The following is a 20736-nucleotide window of genomic DNA, read 5'->3' on the forward strand; positions in this document are numbered from 1 at the left end:
ATGGAATATTCTGCAACAGCATTATGAAATTTGCCCTTCTGCAGATTATTCAGCTTCAAAATCCGCACTGCAAATGTGTGGAATTTGGTGCGGAACTGAAAATTGCAGAATTCTGCCAGCAATTTTGTAACAAAATGTTCCCCGCCCCTGCACCTGCCGGTTGCGGAGGAGATGGGCGACAACACGGTATCTCGGAGCGAGGAGGTTGGCCTCGGGCGTTGAGCGGTGACGCACCTGCACCTTGAGACATGGGGCTCCGACGAGCGGTAGGTAAGGGAGAGAGGATCCTGAAGCAGGCCGCCTTGGGACTCCTTCCCAGCCCCCTGAACCCGACCCATCCTCTCCTCCCCCAATTTCCCCTTTTTATCCAATTGACCTACCCTCCCCTTCCCTTTTCTTCTATAGCCATAATTCTATGACTTTGAGCCACAGTCCTAGGACTGTGCTTCCCCGCATCCTACTCCCGAAAGGGATCTTTCATAGTGTTTTCTGTTGATTCCCTCCCTCGGTTTCGCCCCCGACATCGGGTGGGACCTGAGGAAGGAAGGAACTTATCTTTCAAAAACAGTTGTGCTACATGGACAAAGCCAATAATTCTTCTTTGTAATTCTTGAGTAATGTGGCTATTGCGTATGTTAACCTAAATAATTCAATAAAAAACTTTGAGTTAAAAAAAAAAAAAAGTACAGTTATTCAAAGACCACATAGTAGATTGTTCATGATGGGTTGTTACATTGTATGTCAATGACATGATCTAGAATGTTGTGAGATGTCATATATTAACCACTTAAAGATGGTGCCTACCATTTTTGGAGATTTGCATCTCCACTTTCAAAAGCCTTAGGGAAAAATGTACTAAACCATACATTCCCAACACTGGTCTCAGTAAAATTTCGCCTGGCACATGATGAATCTAATATATGAGCAGTGTCTTGGCATGTATTAGGCACATCTTGGCACCTCCGTGCGCCTACACAGAAATGTCTGCCAGGTTCTAGCAGGCGGGGTGGGCTGTAGTTTTTATGGCTACCATTTTGGGTTACATAGAGTACTGTGCAAGAGTTTTCAGTAGGTGTGAAAAAATGCTGCAGATAGCAAAAGTTTTTCAAAAATAGAAGGCATATGATCGACTTTAAATTTATTCTGTAGCAGGACAACAACCCCAAACATACAGCCGATGTCATTAACAACTATCACAGGACATGTTAGTGCTCCATGTGTAATGGGAAATTAGATAGTGTAGGTCTTTATCATTATCGTGCTTTCAAGTTGTAGTAGATATCAGTTTTCTGTCCTGATAATTCCTAGAAAACAGAAATGGAAAAAAGAAACATGATTAGAAGATAAATATATCCAGATCTGCTTTTTTCACAAGAGTAAGTCCAAAACACATTCAGCTAAATGGGACTTTAAAGATGATAGTTAGGAGCCGCTATCTGATGACGGTCCCAGATAATCAGACAGTCTGCGGGGTCATGAATAGAAGGATGGTGATGTGCAGCATAGGGACATCTGCTGATAAATGATAGACGTGTTGCCCTTGTTTGAAGTCAAGCACCGACTCGTTTGGACAAATATACCGTAAGGCTGCCTGTCCACGGGCGTTTTTTTTTTTTCACTGAGTTTCCTGCAGTGACAATCCGGCTGCGGGAAACGCAGTGAACGCTTTCCTAAGACTTACTGTGGAAAGCGCAGCCCCACTGTCCACGAGCAGAGAATCATAGCGATTTAAATCACAGCATGCTGCGATTAGCCGCGATGAGACTATCTGTCAGAGCTGTCAGCTCTTGCCTGCTCTCCGGCGGCGGTTCCCGCGGTGGAGATCTGCTGCAGGGTATCGTCTTCGCCCGTAGACAGGAGGCGTAAGAGGCGCAGGGCGGGAACTAGATATTCTATCATAACAAATACTGTGTGTGTAAAGTAACCAGAGAAATAGAGGTGCCTTGCCGTTTCGAGAATTGAGACATCTTATTAATATGGAATGCTGGTTAAAACGTATGAAATGTTTAAGTACGGAGGCCACCTATAGTGGAGCAGAAATAGTATACGCCTGGGTTCAAATCTCGCGGAATGTCCTCAGTGGGTCCACACAGAAATTCTGCGAGATTTCCACAGTTTGAAGTCCTGCAGAATATGTCGCTGGTTTTCAAGCGGCTTATTCCCCTGCGGTCAGCTCTCCCCTTAGGGGCTCCTACCCACTTGTGTTTTTTAACGTTGCATAATTGCTGCATTTTTTTTACGCGATTGTCAATGGGACTTTCTAATGGTAAAAACGCATCACACAAAAATCGCAAAGCACCAACTTGCGATGCGTTTTTAACATTAGAAATTCCCATTGACATCCGCATTAAAAAACGCAGCGATATCACAGTGTTAAAAAAACGCAAGTAGGTAGGTGCCCTTAGAGAGGAGAGATGGCCGAAGCGAAAACGACAATACAATTGACATGCCGCGGCTTTGATTTTCACGCGGCATGTCAATTTCAGTGCGGCTTGCTGGCAGTGGATCAGTTTTGCAAATCTTGTCAACTTTGCTGCTTTATCACAGGATAAAAATTGCAGGCGGAATTTCCGTGCAGAAAGTCTGCATGGAAATTCTGCAGTAATTTCGCCCCGTGTGACCCCAGCCTACCGGGTTTAGTTCAATAAAGTTTATATTTTATTATAAAATTTTACCCTCTGTCTGTCAGCTGCTGCGCCATCCTAAACCTGCATCGCACCTCCACCCACTACTTTTATCTAACATTCAGTGCCATACAGCTCAGGGTATATGGGGTTTAGAAACAAGTTAGGGCGCCTTCACATTTGGGATAAAATTGGGCAATTTCTGTGCGTTGCGAGAGAGTGAAATTGCAGAATTATGAAACCAATGATTTTCAATGGTTTAATTCTCATTTGTGATGTTTTGACTAATGTGATGTTGCGAGATTTGAAAATCGCCGTGTGTCCTATCTTTCTGCGTTTTGTGATTTTTTTTTTTTTTTTTTCTAGCCCATGTTTCCATATGGAGCCTATTTTTTATCGCATCACAATGCACGAACTTGCGATTTTAGTGTGATGCAATGCATTTTTAACATTAGAAAATTCTATTGCTTTTGCACGAGAAAACTGCGGGGCGGCAGCGATGTGATGCACGATTTTTCACAAGAAAAATCATTATGATGCTCGCTTGAACACAATTTTGATTTTGCCGCACTTTGCTCTCAGCGATATCACAATCACAAGTGTGAAGGAGCCCATAAAGAGGTTGTGCCAAGTTATAAAGTTATTTACCGGATAGGGGATTAGTTTATGATCACAGGGGATGTGACTGTTGAGACCCAACTGATCTCGAGAACGGGAGTCCTGAAGGTACCGGCATGAATGAAGTGGAGGTCATGCATGCATGTTGTGTCGCCATTCATTTCAGTGGGATCGCTGGCGATCACTGAGTGCTTGCTCTTGCCAATTTCCAACACTCCCTTTTAAATAAATAAGGGTAGCAGAAATGGGAGAAACAGTCCTAATAGTCCTAATAGTCTGCTGTGCGTTTTACTGCAGATCTGCACATGGATTCAGCATGTCAATTGGCAAAATCTGCCCACAGAATTTTCAATGCGTTTCTCTGTGACTCGTCACTTTTCTCTACAGAAACGCATCGAAAATTCTGCTCATGGATTTTGCCCAATTGACAGAACTTATTCTGTGCACGGATCTGTGCAACGTAGATGCGGAATTCTATTGTAGTTTTACAGGTAGAAAATCTACATCGGATTCTGCCTTGTGAACTTGCACTTAGGGACAGCATATCACTCAGATCTCAGTTTCATAGGTCAGGCCCTGTCAGCCATCTTTTTTTGTCCAGGACCAGAGGGTCGCCTTAAAGGGGTTCTGACACGAATAATGTTTTTATGCTTTAACAGCCATTGTTTCCTGGTCTGCCTAATGGACACCGGGAACCCACGATTTTTGGCTGTTAAAGCATAAAAACATAATACTCACCTTGTATTCTGTTGTTGTTGTCATCAGGGGGTCATCTCCAAACAGGCAGTCTTCTTCCTCCGACGAGCCAAGGATGGTCCGCCCCCCCCTCCAGGATTGCGCGCATGCGCAGTGGAGAGGTGCCTTCTGACAGGAGTCAGGACGGGCCACGTCTCCACTGCGTACGCGCAGAATCTCGGAGTTCAGCCAGGACGGACGGGCCGCCCACAGAAAGCACTGCTTGTGACGTGGCGCCTGTCCATTCACCTCAGAAGTGGCTGATGGACGGAGCAGAGCAGGAACCGGTCATTTTGACTGCTCCTGCTCTGCTTCTAGAAGCCACAGAAGAAGATGCCAGATGGAGGGGACATGCCTGGCGATTGGTCCTGGCCAGGCAAGGTAATTAATTTTTTTTTCTTCGTGTCAGAACCCCTTTAAGGAAGGCCAAATCTGTATATTAAGGAATACTTTCTATACAAGAAGATGAGGTTTCACGTTCCAATGAGAAGGGAAGAAATTAATAGATTCCTATTAATATTTTCCTTTGAGCAGCTCGTACCTGATATGTAGATTCCTTATCTTCTGTCTTGGAGTCAGGAGTTCCATTTCCTAGAAAAGAAAGTATCATATATACTCGAGTAAAAGCCTAATTTGTCAGCACATTTTTTTGTGCTGAAAAGCCGCTATCGGCTTATACTCGAGTCAGGTAAGAGTTAAAAAAAAACAACTTTATACTCTCCTCCCAGCTGGCGTCTGTGTTCCCGGTGGTGGTGCAGTAAGCTGCTTGAATTCCTGTGTTCCCGGCGGCGATGCGGCAAGCTGCTTGAATTCTACCCGCTGTTATTCCCCAGTGTCCTCTCTGCTCTGTCATCCCCTGCCATCAACACAGCCGGCGCTCAATCATTCAGAGCCAATCAATGAATGACATTCACTGACTAGCTGTGATTGGCTGGTGCTCAATCCAATCACAGTGTTTACTTACACAGCGCTGACAGAGCCGAACAGAGTGGACAGTGGGGATGGCAGCGGGGAGAATTTAAGCAGCTTGCCGCACAGACCTAGACGTAAGCTGGGAGGTGAGTATGGAGGTTTGTTTTTTTTACCCAGTATATAATGGTTTTCTCATTTTTTTTGGTAAAACTTGTTGACTCGGCTTATACTCGGGTCGGCTAATACTCGAGTATATACAGTATATTTTTTAGTCAGTTGTATGTCCATACAGTATTGTTAGATGAGTATTTACCACCAATAGGGATGAGCGAGCGTACTCAGAAAAGCACTACTCGCTTGAGTAATTTGCTTTATCCGAGTATCGCTGTGCTCGTCCCTGAAGATTCGGGTGCCGGCACGGAGCGGGGAGCTGCAGGGGAGAGCGGGGAGGAACGGAGGTAAGATCTTTCTCTCCCTCTTTCCCACCCGCTCTCCCCTGCTCCCCGCTGCGACTCACCTGTCAGCCGCAGCGGCACCCGAATCTTCAGGGACGAGCACAGCGATACTCGGATAAAGCAACTTACTCGAGCGAGTAGTGCTTTTCCGAGTATGCTCGCTCATCCCTAACCACCAACTTATATTTACTACCATTTCCATTGTACTAAAAAATACACAGCATGTTCTATTTTCCTGCAGGTATGAAACTAATCAGGCTAATTAGCCATTTCAATGAACAGGACCCTGGCTGTGGGTTTTTTTTGCGTGCGTATTTGGGATTCTGGCCTATGAGTCAACCATAATGGTTGTTTGGCATCTATCTCTGCTGTAGCTCTTTTTCTTTCATTTTGAAGCTGTGACCTCTGTTACAAGATGGGTTCAGTTTAGTCAGTACCTCGCTAATATTCTGTCAATCTATCACTAGGGCTGTATGGCTAAAGGGAGTTAGCCACACGGGCTACAAAATCTTGATACAAAATCATCGCTACAATACCCATGTCTGTGAAGTCCGTGGTTTCCAATGGATTCTTTCAGGCTACAAACCATCTCTCATGTGAAAGAACCTGTTGGAAACCATGGGCTTCACATGCATGCGTTTTGTAGCAATGATTTTCTAGCGAGATTTCCTAGCCCGTATGGATCCCGCCATAGGCCGAGGTATAAGCTGATAGTCTTTTGTAGCTGTTTTTCTTTAGGTCCAATTTTGCTGTCGGCCACCATATTGGTGCTGTACATCAAGAGGACCTTTTTGGTCATCTGACTGTGTGAATGGTGTGTGTTCGCACTGCAAGGCATAAAGGCTACTAAACCTTAATCTATGACCTTAGTTGAGGACTAACAGATCTGTTACATTACTCTTTTCTGACACCATACAAGCACTTTCTGTGCGTTAATATTTCCAAGGTGGCCCCATGTGAGCCTCCAGGAGGTGTCTGATTACCGTACTTACCTTGTGGTTTCCAGTACATCGGCTGACTTCCCTGACAAACAACATACAACGAGCTGAACCCTAATGGATCCGCTGTGAATTGTTCATTTATTTGTTTTTTACGATCTACTGTATTTACTAAGTAACAGGTTATTTAAACGACTCCCGATGACGTTTCACTGCATCAACAAAGAAACACGTTGAGTCCTTATTTATACCAGAGTCTTTTTCAGGAAAATCTGAGTTCGAGAAACAAGATACTTTCTGTTTCCTTTGTGTCTAGAGCTGAAAGGGGAGTATTTAGGCTCTGGGCACATTATATATTTTTGCTATCTCTACAGAGATGTAATAAACTATATGCTATTTTTATTTTTCAAAGCAACGACTGGGAAAAGAGGCATTTTAAACCTTTTAATATTTTTGTTATAATGAAAACACCCTATGTCCCTATGTGGACTTGAACTTGCATTCATTTGATCACTTATAGACTATACTGCAATACTATAGTACTGTATTATACTGTATTTTAACAGCCATGAATTATATTTTATCTTATTATGCAGAATATTGAGATTGATCAGCATTGTGCGTGTTGTGTGCCACACTTATTGATTGTCAGGCAGCCTCTATAGAAAGAGTTTCTGCAGCAGCTGGATTTTATAACAATAAATTCCCATGGCTTATACTCAACCCTTTTCAGAAGGGGAAAGAAGAATTGGGAGCATGGGCAGGGCCAGAGAGGAGGAAGAGGTGGAGCTAAGGGAAGACTATGGAGAGGAGGAGCAACTGCCAGGAAGGGGAGGAACAGGAACAGTCTGGAAAGGAATTCACCTTTATCCATTAAAAAAGTATACACTTAATACATTCATGCTGGCTTAGTTACAAGTTACTGACTGAAGGACATTACCTATATTTATATGTATATATTGAGAGAGAGAGAGAGAGGCTGCCTGCACACGGGCGGAAATCCCGCGGCGGGATTTCCGCCACTGAAAGCCTGCATAGCAGTGCGTTACAATACGCACTCCTATGCAGACGGCCGCGGTTTGGCCGCGCAAAATGTCACGTGGCAAACAAACCGCCGCATGTCCTATTTCTCTGCGAGCCCCGCACAGAAACGTCACTCACCCGGCAGCCGGAGCCGCTGGATCCGACCCACCCGTCTGCAGGCGGCCAGAGAGAGAGAGAGAGAGAGAGAATATATTTTCCCCTCCTCCTAGCAATCACTCCTACATTTACTTTTTGTAAAGCAGCTTAAAAGGTAAATCTTAATTTGATGTGGTGAGTTTGTTATAAAAACAACTCTTCCCTCATATGGATGCATTATGTAACTACACATGCTGAGGTAACAAGAAAGCTGCTCTGTGATTGGTTGCTATGGGCAACAAAGATCTTATTTTATACAGCTTTTATATGCATTGTGTGGTCCATCCTGTACAATAAACATCATGCCTTACAACAACCACATTTGCCCAAGCGGCACAAAGCTGCCTCTCTCAATCAAACACACAAGTCTACATAAAAAAATTATTCACTTTTTCATCAATCATCTAGTGAGATTCTACAATGATAGTTTAATGAAGTGGCAGAGTCGTGATTTAACATATTCCTAACCTAAAGGGGTTTTTCCACTTTTAGCTGTTTTGCTGCATGAAGCAGACAGCTGTGTACATTGCTCAGTGGCCCGAGTTGGTACTGCAGACGGAGTTCTATTGAAGTGAATGGGGCTCAGCCTGCAGTACCAACCTGAGTCACTGTGCAATGAGCTGTCTGCTTCCTGCAGCAAAACAGCTAGAAGTGGGACAACCCCTTTAAGTTCTGTGAAATCATAGTACATTCTTTAATATATAATAGTAGGAGCACTGATCTGCACAAGCAGGGAGAATGAGGCAACAAAGAACCAACAGAAGTGAAGAACAGAGAGCTGCAAAGCTGAGGCAAGTTGCTCCTGAGCATCGATATATATATATATATATATATATATATATATATATATATATATATATATATACATACACCGTGTTTCCCCGAAAATAAGGCACCCCCTGAAAATAAGACACCCCCTGAAATTTGCAGAAGTCCCAAATATAAGGCACCCCCTGATAGTAAGTCATAGTAAAGTGTGCAGGCAAGTCAAGAGGCCTGTCCCCTGCTGCCATCCTCGTTGTCTCCTACCTCCAGATGTATAGGTAGATCTGCAGACAGTCTGCTGTTATCCTGTCCCTGCTGTGCTGTACGAGTGTTCTGCTGTGAGCTCCCCTTGCTGGCTGGAAAAGTCCATACTGTACGTTCTGTTCCTGCTGTACATGTCTGCTGGGATGAGCTCCCCCTGGTGGCCGGAAGCTGCAATACCATCCCTGCTTACAAGTGGTACAGGAACTTCTGTCTGCAGACAGGTACGTTACTTTACAGCCCTTATTTTGTTATGGCTCTGTGTGTGAGTCAGGCAACCAGTGTTTGATTCTTAAGGCTGGGTTCTCACAGAGCGTATTTCCAGCGGAAATCTCGCAGTTGGGCCACAGCGATAAACAGCGAGATTTCTGCCGGGAAAGCGCTGCTTCAAAACCCACGGCACTCAGCTGCTTGTTTTGTAGCGACCTGGCTGCACGTTTTTCCGTTTCTGTGGCCCGTGAATCCGCACCACAACTCCGGCTTCTCCCAGCTTTGCCGTGACAGATTCGTTGTCCCATGTGGACGAGATTTCTGAGAAATTTCGTCCACAAAGTTGGCCAATTAAGGGATTAGCGGCCACAGACGGATTTGCCGCAGCGAAATAAGACACCCCCTGAAAATAAGACGTAGCGCATATTTGGGAGCAAAAATTAATATGACGCCTGTTATTTTCGGGGAAACAGGGTATATATATATATAATATATATTGCAGTCGCCATCCTTGTACGGGCTTTCTACTAGTACATCTATAACTATCTATACACATTTTTCTCGTCCATGGCCGCTTTATATATAATCATCTAGCAAAATGTTTAAAAAGCTGTTCAACATTTTATATGGATCGAAAACCATAGAGCTTTGTGCTCAGTGCAGCCAAATATTGTCCTTCCTTACCTAATTGTCTTTTCTCCATGTGTCTCTTCAGACAGAAATAGGACGCCACATTAATGAGAATGAAGGCGGCGATGTTCCCGATAACTATCCCAATAATGATGGTGTAATCCACGGCTCTTACTGTACAATCTGCAAAGATGGCAATGATGAGTTTCATCAGGTATGACACTAATACAATACAGGGTTACAGGGGATGTCCCACCACTTAATATTATAGTCTTTTACTACATCATACAATACATAATTTTTCAATAGGAATAATTAAAATAAAATGTTCTAGATATGACTGTTATATTCTTGTTATGGTGCTCCCTCTTGTTCTTTTAAATCCCCCCACCAAGAGCTTCCAACTAATGTGTCCAGTGCTGGGAAGAAGAAATAGGACGCCACATTAATGAGAATGAAGGCGGCAATGTTCCCAATAACTATCCAAAAAATAATGGTGAAATCCACGGCTCTAACTGTACAAACAACAAAGATAGCAGTGATGAGTTTCATGTGCTGTGACACTACTACAATACAGGATTGAAATGTAGACCAATTGACTCCGGTGTGGACAATCTATCACAGAACATTAGCATTTATGTTGATAAGTAGTGATGAGCGAGCACCAAAATGCTCGGGTGCTTGTTACTCGAGACGAACTTTTCGCGATGCTCGAGGGTTCGTTTCGAGTAACGAACCCCATTGAAGTCAATGGGCGACCCGAGCATTTTTGTATATCGCCGATGCTCGCTAAGGTTTTCATTTGTGAAAATCGGGGCAATTCAAGAAAGTGATGGGAACGACACAGCAACGGATAGGGCAGGCGAGGGGCTACATGTTGGGCTGCATCTCAAGTTCACAGGTTCCACTATTAAGCCACAATAGCGGCAAGAGTGGGCCCCCCCCCCAACAACTTTTACTTCTGAAAAGCCCTCATTAGCATGGCATACCTTAGCTAAGCACCACACTACCTCCAACAAAGCACAATCACTGCCTGCATGACACTCCGCTGCCACTTCTCCTGGGTTACATGCTGACCAACCCCCCCCCCCCCCCCCGCACGACCCAGTGTCCACAGCGCACACCAAACTGTCCCTGCGCAGCCTTCAGCTGCCCTCATGCCACGCCACACTCATGTCTATTTATAAGTGCGTCTGCCAGAGGAACCGCAGGCACACACTGCAGAGGGTTGGCACGGCAAGGCAGCGACCCTCTTTAAAAGGGGCGGGGCGGTAGTCCACAATGCTGTACAGAAGCAATGAGAAATCCAATCCTGTGCCACCTCCATCTGGAGCCGCACACGTGGGCATAGCAATGGGGAACCTATGTGCCACAAACTATTCATTCTGTCAAGGTGTCTGCATGCCCCAGTCAGACCGCGTTTTTTTATAAATAGTCACAGGCAGGTACAACTCCGCAATGGGAATTCCGTGTGCACCCACAGCATGGGTGGCTCCCTGGAACCCACCCGCTGTACATAAATGTATCCCATTGCAGTGCCCTGGACAGCAGAGCTAATGTCAGATGAAATGCAGGTGGGCTTCGGCCCACACTGCATGCCCCAGTAAGACTGGGGTTCTTTAGAAGTTGACACAGATGCATTTACAACTCCCTGTGGACCGACAGCATGGGTGGCTCCCTGGAACCCACGCGCTGTACATAAATGTATCCCATTGCAGTGCCCTGGACAGCAGAGCTAACGTCAGATAAAATGCAGGTGGGCTTCGGCCCACACTGCATGCCCCAGTCAGACTGGGGTTCTTTAGAAGTGGACACAGATGCATTTACAACTCCCTGTGGACCCACAGCATGGGTGGCTCCCTGGAACCCACCGGCGGTACATAAAAATATCCCATTGCATTGCCCAACACAGCGGATGTAACGTCAGCTGTAATGCAGGTGGGCTAAAAATTAATTTGATTACACTGTAGGCGAGGGCCCCCAAAAATTGCTGTATCAACAGTACTAATGTACATCAGAAAAATTGGCCATGGCCAACCAAGAGGGCAGGTGAAACCCATTAATCGCTTTGGTTAATGTGGCTTAATTGGTAACTAGGCCAAGAGGCAGCCCAGTTAAAATAAAAATTGGTTGAGGTGAAAGTTTCAACGCTTTAATGAGCATTGAAACGTATAAAAATTGTTTAGAAAAATTATATGACTGAGCCTTGTGGGCCTAAGAAAAATTGCCCGTTCGGCGTGATTATGTGAAGTTTCAGGAGGAGGAGCAGGAGGAGGAGGAATATTATACACAGATTGATGAAGCGAAAAGGTCCCCGTTTTTGATGGGTATACAGAACGATGCTTCCATCCGCGGGTGCAGCATACGTATTGCTTAGGTATCGCTGCTGTCCGCTGGTGGAGAAGAGAAGTCTGGGGAAATCCAGGCTTTGTTCATCTTGATGAGTGTTAGCCTGTCGGCACTGTCGGTTGACAGGCGGGTACGCTTATCCGTGATGATTCCCCCAGCCGCACTAAACACCCTCTCTGACAAGACGCTAGCCGCAGGACAAGCAAGCACCTCCAGGGCATACAGCGCGAGTTCAGGCCACGTGTCCAGCTTCGACACCCAGTAGTTGTAGGGGGCAGAGGCGTCACGGAGGACGGTCGTGCGATCGGCTACGTACTCCCTCACCATCCTTTTACAGTGCTCCCGCCGACTCAGCCGTGTCTGGGGAGCGGTGACACAGTCTTGCTGGGGAGCCATAAAGCTGTCAAGGGCCTTAAAGAGTGTTGGCCTGCCTGTGCTGTACATGCTGCCTGATCTCCGCGACTCCCCTGCTACCTGGCCCTCGGAACTGCGCCTTCGGCCACTAGCGCTATCGTATGGGAATTTTACCATCAGTTTGTCCGCCAGGGTCCTGTGCTATAGCAACACTCTCGAACCCCTTTCCTCTTCGGGTATGAGAGTGGAAAGGTTCTCCTTATACCGTGGGTCGAGCAGTGTGTACACGAAGTAATCCATAGTGGCCAGAATGTGTGTAACGCGAGGGTCACGAGAAAGGCATCCTAACATGAAGTCAGCCATGTGTGCCAGGGTACCTGTACGCAACACATGGCTGTCCTCACTAGAAAGATCACTTTCAGGATCCTCCTCCTCCTCCTCCTCCTCCTCAGGCCATACACGCTGAAAGGATGACAGGCCAGCAGCATGTGTACCCTCACCAGTGGGCCAAGCTGTGTCTTCCCCCTCCTCCTCATCTTCCTCCTCCTCCTCCTCCTCACCGCGCTGAGATATAGACAGGAGGGTGCTCTGACTATCCAGCGACATACTGTCTTCCCCCGGCTCTGTTTCCGAGTGCAAAGCGTCTGCCTTTATGCTTTGCAGGGAACTTCTCAAGAGGCATAGCAGAGGAATGGTGACGCTAATGATTGCAGCATTGCCGCTCACCACCTGGGTAGACTCCTCAAAGTTTCGAAGGACCTGGCAGATGTCTGCCAACCAGGCCCACTCTTCTGAATATAATTGAGGAGGCTGACTCCCACTGCGCCGCCCATGTTGGAGTTGGTATTCCACTATAGCTCTACGCTGCTCATAGAGCCTGGCCAACATGTGGAGCGTAGAGTTCCACTGTGTGGGCACGTCGCACAGCAGTCGGTGCACTGGCAGATTAAACCGATGTTGCAGGGTGCGCAGGGTGGCAGCGTCCGTGTGGGACTTGTGGAAATGTGCGCAGAGCCGGCGCACCTTTCCGAGCAGGTCTGACAAGCGTGGGTAGCTTTTCAGAAAGCGCTGAACCACCAAATTAAAGACGTGGGCCAGGCATGGCACGTGCGTGAGGCTGCTGAGCTGCAGAGCCGCCACCAGGTTACGGCCGTTGTCACTCACGACCATGCCCGGTTGGAGGCTCAGCGGCGCAAGCCAGCGGTCGGTCTGCTCTGTCAGACCCTGCAGCAGTTCGTGGGCCGTGTGCCTCTTATCTCCTAAGCTGAGTAGTTTCAGCACGGCCTGCTGACGCTTGCCCACCGCTGTGCTGCCACGACGCGCGACACCGACTGCTGGCGACGTGCTGCTGCTGCTGACACATCTTGATTGCGAGACAGAGGTTGCGTTGGAGGAGGAGGAGAAGGAAGGTGCTTTAGTGGAGGAAGCATACACCGCCGCAGATACCACCACCGAGCTGTGGCCCGCAATTCTGGGGGTGGGTAGGACGTGAGCGGTCCCAGGCTCTGACTCTGTCCCAGCCTCCACTAAATTCACCCAATGTGCCGTCAGGGAGATATAGTGGCCCTGCCCGCCTGTGCTTGTCCACGTGTCCGTTGTTAAGTGGACCTTGGCAGTAACCGCGTTAGTGAGGGTGCGTACAATGTTGCGGGAGACGTGGTCGTGCAGGGCTGGGACAGGACATCGGGAAAAGTAGTGGCGACTGGGAACTGAGTAGCGCAGGGCCGCCGCCGCCATCATACTTTTGAAGGACTCCGTTTCCACAACCCTATACGGCAGCATCTCCAGGCTGATAAATTTGGCTACGTGCACGTTTAACGCTTGAGCGTGCGGGTGCGTGGCGGCGTACTTGCGCTTGCGCTCCAACACTTGCGCTAGCGACGGCTGGACGCTGCGCTGACAGACATTGATGGATGGGGCCGAGGACAGCGGAGGTGAGGGTGTGGGTGCAGGCCAGGAGACGGTAGTGCCTGTGTCCTCAGAGCGGGGTTGGATCTCAGTGGCAGGTTGGGGCACAGGGGGAGAGGCAGCGGTGCAAACCGGAGGCTGTAAACGGCCTTTGTCCCACCTTGTGGGGTGCTTGGCCATCATATGTCTGCGCATGCTGGTGGTGGTGAGGCTGGTGGTGGTGGCTCCCCGGCTGATCTTGGCGCGACAAAGGTTGCACACCACTGTTCGTCGGTCGTCTGCACTCTCAGTGAAAAACTGCCAGACCTTTGAGCACCTCGGCCTCTGCAGGGTGGCATGGCGCGAGGGGGCGCTTTGGGAAACAGTTGGTGGATTATTCGGTCTGGCCCTACCTCTACCCCTGGCCACCGCACTGCCTCTTCCAACCTGCCCTGCTGCTGCCCTTGCCTCCCCCTCTGAAGACCTGTCCTCAGTAGGCGTAGCAAACCAGGTGGGGTCAGTCACCTCATTGTCCTGCTGCTCTTCCTCAGAATCCTCGGTGCGCTCCTCCCTCGGACTTAATGCCCTTACTACTACCTCACTGATAGACAACTGTGTCTCATCGTCATCGGCCTCCTCACCCACTGAAAGGTCTTGAGACAGTTGCCGGAAGTCCCCAGCCTCATCCCCCGGACCCGGGAACTTTGCAATGGTTGGGCATCAGTCACGATAAACTCCTCTGGTGGGAGAGGAACCACTGCTGCCCAATCTGAGCAGGGGTCCGAGAACAGTTCCTGGGAGTCTGCCCGCTCCTCAGAATGTCTCATTTTCATGGAGTGAAGAGGCTGGGAGGAAGGAGGAGCAGCAGCCAGAGGATTCTGAGTTGCAGCAGTGGACGGCGCAGAACTCTGGGTGGACGATAGGTTGCTGGAAGCACTTTCTGCCATCCACGACAGGACCTGCTCACACTGCTCATTTTCTAATAAAGGTCTACCGCGTGGACCCATTAAATGTGCTATGAATGTGGGGACGCCAGAAACGTGCCTCTCTCCTAATCCCGCAGCAGTCAGCTGCGATACACCTGGATCAGGAGCTCGGCCTGTGCCCACACCCGGACTAGGGCCTCCGCGTCCACGTCCTCTAGGTCTACCGCTACCCCTCAGCATGCTGTATTACCAGGAATGCAGAAACACAACACTGTAATTAAATGTGCCGCTTATTGACCTGTGGTTGGAGGCTGAGTTCGCTTACGGAACGCCAGGAAATAATTTGCCGCAAGCCTGCTGTAACACTTAGCTGGCTGCGTATTTATCTGTAGAACAACTACACCCAGCAGACACAGACCCAGAACACTGAGCAGAGTGACAGGCAGGCCAAATAGATTTTTTTCCTATATTTTTTCTCCAAAGGACCACTGCGTATATTCAATCTATAATATATGTCTTCTGGCCCTGGACTGTGTGACGGAACTGCAGTGTTGCACTGTTACTAACTGCAACAGACCGGTGATTTCAGAGCCAGGAAATAATTTGGCGCAAGCCTGCTGTAACACTTAGCTAGCTGCGTATTTATTTGGAGAACTACTACCCCCAGCAGACACAGACCCAGAACACTGAGCACAGTGACAGGCAGCCCAAATAGATTTTTTTTCAAGATTTTTTTCCAAAGGACCACTGCGTATATTCAATCTATAATATATGTCTTCTGGCCCTGCCTACACAATTCTCTCCCTGGAGTATTACTGCAGGGCGCAATGCTCTGCACGGCCGATATACCGAAAAAAAAAAATGTGCAACACTGCTAAAAGCAGCCTCCACACTACTGCACACGGTTAGATGTGGCCCTAAGAAGGACCGTTGGGGTTCTTGAAGCCTACACTAACTCCTAACGCTCTCCCTGCCTCCACACTTCTGTCCCTGGACTATTACTGCAGGCGCAATGCTCTGCACGGCTGATATACCAAAAAAAAAAAAAAATGTGCAACACTGCTAAAAGCAGCCTCCACACTACTGCACATGGTTAGATGTGGCCCTAAGAAGTACCGTTGGGGTTCTTGAAGCCTACACTAACTCCTAACACTCTCCCTACAGCAGCTCCAACACGATACCACTGTCCCTCAGCTATCTCACAACGCATCTGAGGCGAGCCGCGGGAGGGGCCGATTTTTATACTCGGGTGACACCTGATCTCCCCAGCCACTCACTGCAGGGGGGTGGTATAGGGCTTGAACGTCGCAGGGGGAAGTTGTAATGCCTTCCCTGTCTTTCAATTGTCCAGAAAAGCGCGCTAACGTCTCAGAGAGGAAAGTGAAAGTAACCTGAACATCGCGTGGTACTCTTTACGAGTAACGAGCATCTCGAACACGCTAATACTCGAACGAGTATCGAGCTCGGACGAGTACGTTCGCTCATCTCTATTGATAAGCTATTACGTTCTTTTGTAACATCTCTGCCCTCATTTGTAATGAATACTACTGATGCCGTGTGACAAATTGAGGATATTTATGTGGAGCTGCATACAATTTTAGCGAGCCTCAGACATTGAGGCTTTCTATAGTTCTATACCCAATGAGGAGGGTTTGGAGGCAAATAGTTATCTCCTGAAGCAAAGAGGTACACTTTATAAAGAGCACAAACAGTTTATGTTGGATCTTCTAAAGTTCATCCTAACCCACAATTATTTTCTATGTAATGGTCAGTACTATCACCAGCTCAGGGGTACTGCGGTGGAAAGCCCTTGTGTTCCCTCTTACGCTAATTTATACCTGGGCTGGAGGGAGGAAAAAATTGTTTTCTCTGATGAATGTGCTCAATGGACCAATATGATCCCACCTTGGCTCAGATTCATTGATGATGTGTTCCTACTTTGAACTGGTGACTTCCCTTCATTTAAAAATTTCATACAACATCTCAATTAAGAGCAATTTAAAACTCAGGGTCACATCTGAAATTGATAATTTCTCTCTATCCTTCTGGGACATCAATATCAATAAAACAGCAGAAGGCCTATTGGTATCGATATTCCATCATAAATGTACCACCATAAACAACCTCTTGTCTTAGAGAAGCTTTCATTCAGCCCCTTTAAAAAGAGGGATACCGAAAGGTCAATTTTTAAGGGTTAGGAGGAACTGCACTACTGATTCAGAGTTTCTAAATAACGGTAGAGATTTACCTAACTGACATCTTGGAACATACCTTTCAGTTTGCTAGCCGACTGAAGACATCTGATCTGTTGGTCCGCGAGTACAGGACTCGGACACTAATTTGAGAATAATAGGTACATTTGATGATGGGGTACCCGAGATGGAAAGATTCTGGGATGTATTAAAGAAGGATAAGGACATCAAAAATTTAATACCAGCTACACCAGCTTTGACATTTCGTAGGGGTAGGAATTTGAAGGAGCCATTTAAGTCCTTATAAAAATCCATCTTGGCTAAATCAATCACAAACTATGGGTACTTATTCCTGTGTGGACTGTTTGTGTGTATACATATTCAAAAAGGAACCAGCTTTGTCAGCGCCTCAATGCAAACATCCTATACTATTAGGGAGTTTACTAACTGTCACTCTTCCAACGTGGTGTATATTGCTACATGTACTTGCCCTTTGAATTATGTAGGTAAAACGGTCCAGCAATTCTGGAGAAGTATTTTGGCACATATAAGGAACATAAGAAAAGAGGACAACACCCCCTGGCAACCAAAATGCGAGTGGTTCATAGTGGTAACCTAGGTCAAATTAAATTTTAAGGTATTGAAATGATAAAGGGTTACCCCTTTGGTAGACGGGGTAATCTCAACCAAAGATTACAACAGAAGGAAACAGCCTGGATCTACAGGATAAATTGTGTCCATCCTAATGGTCTTAATAAAACACTGTCATTCAATTCATTTCTGTAACTTCATTGAGGTGGAAATTATGCCTCCCCCTCTAGATAGACAGGACTTTGCTAACAGGTAGATTTACACCCATCCCCTTCTAGACTACTCCTTGCTACTGAAGGGTATTTAGGAGAATTCACAATTAAACTACACGCGTCTATATTAAGGTTGATGCACTATAAAATAGGTACCGGATACATATTTACCTTGTTGCATTTGTTGTCAAAAACTATTGAATTGGTAGTGGCCCAGTACCACGGGGCCCCTCCATAACTGTATGCATGCATTTGTCTTGTCAGTGTCTTCTGTGTTGCAAGAATGGTGTGTATTGTCCTGCTGCAGCACTGGAGGGGTTGACTGATTGGGTTATATATCTTTTTGTCTGTCATGTGACCGTACTATATATCTGGGAGTGAGAGTGTGTCTGTTGGAGCGTTCTGTTGTGGACCTGCAGCAGAGAGGTCTTCAGGAATTCCACACAGGTACCTTCAACATGTGTGGTGCAAAATGGAAGAGGCAGAGAGAATGACCTAATTGCTGTCAGGAACTACTATCCCCAGGAGTTCCAGAGCGTGAACCTGACTGTGAGTTTGGACTGGTAGGGATTAGGAGAGAGAAGAGAGTGTGGTATCGGGCCAGGACCTACAGATAACTGTGGCTGTGCTTTCTCCTGACGTCCTATGAGTTCTCCCTTTCACACCGCCTGTCCAGTTAACTGCTGAACTGTATTTGTTGCTAAAGTTGAGTTAAACGACTGGTCACCCATCTGTTTCCAGAGGCCGTGTCTTAAAAAGTACCTGTGTTTGTGTGAATTTACTCCGACAACCAGGAATTCTCCCACGGAAACTGTGCTAGAGATTTACTCCACCATCTAGGAATTCCCCTCTGCAGAAGAAACAGTGGCATCACCCATGACAAAAGAGATGAAGGTAATCCAATATTGGGTTTCCCCATGTAATAACCTGCCCTCAGCCCTTGGACATGTCACCGGTTACCCTCCGGGTGCGAGACGGCAGAGCCACTGTGACAAGGCCCAAACTCTAATCCGCTGTCTCGAATGCTGCAAATTTACAACTATACTCTAATACAACTTACCAATATCAATAGGGTTTAAATCTTAGGAATATATAGTTTTCTATATTTCTTTGGGAAGAGAAGTGTTAAATATCCCTCTTTCATTATACATTTCTTGATGGGGAGATAATAATGAAATCTACTACTTTCTCTATTTTAGAACATGTTATAGTGATATTATACGCTCTGTATCTTGTACTTCTACTTATTCCTAATGATTCTGTTAAATATTATCAATGTGTGCTTTCAGCAATTCTTGCACTATGCAATCTTCATAAATCGTAACGAAACCATGCCTATTTGGGTCACTGGATGTCTTATAGGATTCATTATCTGGAATCTCATTTACATTGTGTCACTGACAGATAGCCACACCCCTTGTCATGTGACCAGTCATGGGATGAATCATATGACCAACTCTGTGAAACTGCGCCTCCAATCATGTGATGTTCCACATGACAACTCATGTGACCTAACAATGGGGATGGCCCCTTGAAATTACATATACACCATTGAATTCCTCTACCTGGAGTCGCGCTGTTTATGTTCATTGTGTGTACCGATCGGCAGTATATTCTGCCTTGGAATGACTATTTATTTGCACTACAGCAGAATTGTTATTTACCTGTTGAGCGCTATATTAGCAGCCATCTGGTAGGTGTTTGTTGTCAGGTAGAATAATGGATCTCCATGGCAATCTATGGTTGCTATGGAGAAGTTACTGACGCCCACTCAATTTGATTGGGTCCTCCCTGCTGGGAGGGTACAAACAGGACTTTCCAGGAGACTAATCAGGTGCTACTAGTCCACCATCAGGGTTAGTGGCTTTATCTCTTTCTCTCTGCCTTTACATCCATTGTTTATTTTTCTACCTGACCAGGGGAAGGGGGATTATTGAGCTTTATTTACTAGGGCTTTATTTACTACTTATCATAGGGGTGATATCCAGTTCTATTCAAGATCTGATAGACATATTGTCTATTTTTTAGATTACATTTTTAATTTTTTTTCTCTCTGCTATTTTCCTGTGATGTCGCCTCTTACAATTGGGGTTCCTGATGACATTTTTAAGAAAGGAAATGCGTTGAGCCAATAGAGCCAGTACACGAGCTAACAGAGCCAATATACTAGAGTATTTACTCTGGAGGGCTTTAGTGATTAAGGCAACATAGTCACTACACTATAGCCAATATTCTGAATGGTATCAGAGACTGTTGTATACCTTGATTTGACCTATTGGAGCCAATAGAGCTATGGATTGAGCTTTTACAGCCACTACAACCAAGACATAGGGTTATTGATTCTGGTTTGATCATACTGAGATGATTGATCCCTCTATATAAGTAAATTTGAGAGGTTAAGATCTCCATTTTATTTTATGTTTGTTTGTCTTGATTCAGATATTTTTAACACTTGATCAGTAAAAGTTACTTTTTATCGTAAAGGGATTTTTTTGTCTGTGATAAGGTAATTCTTTAGGTTCTTTAGATCTCTCTGACTCGGTGATGTGTATTACAATACACGATTAAAGGGGTTGTTCCACCATTAAATGCCATCTTTATATTTTTTTTCCTTAAGATCATACAAGATATGTCAGTGGGCCCCTCTTTCTATCAATGCCCTTATGTACCAGCAGCTGTAGTCGGCTCCACTATCCTCACTGTCTGACTTCCAGGTTATGCCATCATGTGACACACATGATTGCTGTGGACAATCCTTGATCTGGGTGATTGGGGAATATCCGCAGGGATCATGTGACAAACATATGATTACATAACCTGGAAGTCAGACAGCAGGGTCAGTGGCACCGACTGCAGCTGCCGGAAAATGACAAAGGACGTGAGTATGTACTGTTTTTA

The 20736-nt window shown here is 46.2% G+C and overlaps 1 protein-coding gene across 1 annotated transcript in view; it reads right to left on the reverse strand.

Moving 5' to 3' along the window:
- Positions 1-1126: 1126 nt before the first annotated feature.
- LOC136631366 (sialic acid-binding Ig-like lectin 14) overlaps positions 1127-20736 on the reverse strand; it is a 75977-nt gene continuing 56367 nt past the window's right edge. Inside the window, exons 7-9 of the mRNA XM_066605635.1 lie at positions 9382-9510; positions 4519-4568; positions 1127-1304 (exon numbers count right to left, since the gene is read on the reverse strand). Of these exons, the coding sequence (XP_066461732.1) occupies positions 1254-1304; positions 4519-4568; positions 9382-9510 (230 nt within the window). The 3' untranslated portion in view covers positions 1127-1253. The remainder of the gene's footprint in view (positions 1305-4518; positions 4569-9381; positions 9511-20736) is intronic.

This window comes from Eleutherodactylus coqui, chromosome 6 (assembly GCF_035609145.1).
Source record: "Eleutherodactylus coqui strain aEleCoq1 chromosome 6, aEleCoq1.hap1, whole genome shotgun sequence".
Lineage (NCBI taxonomy): Eukaryota > Metazoa > Chordata > Amphibia > Anura > Eleutherodactylidae > Eleutherodactylus > Eleutherodactylus coqui.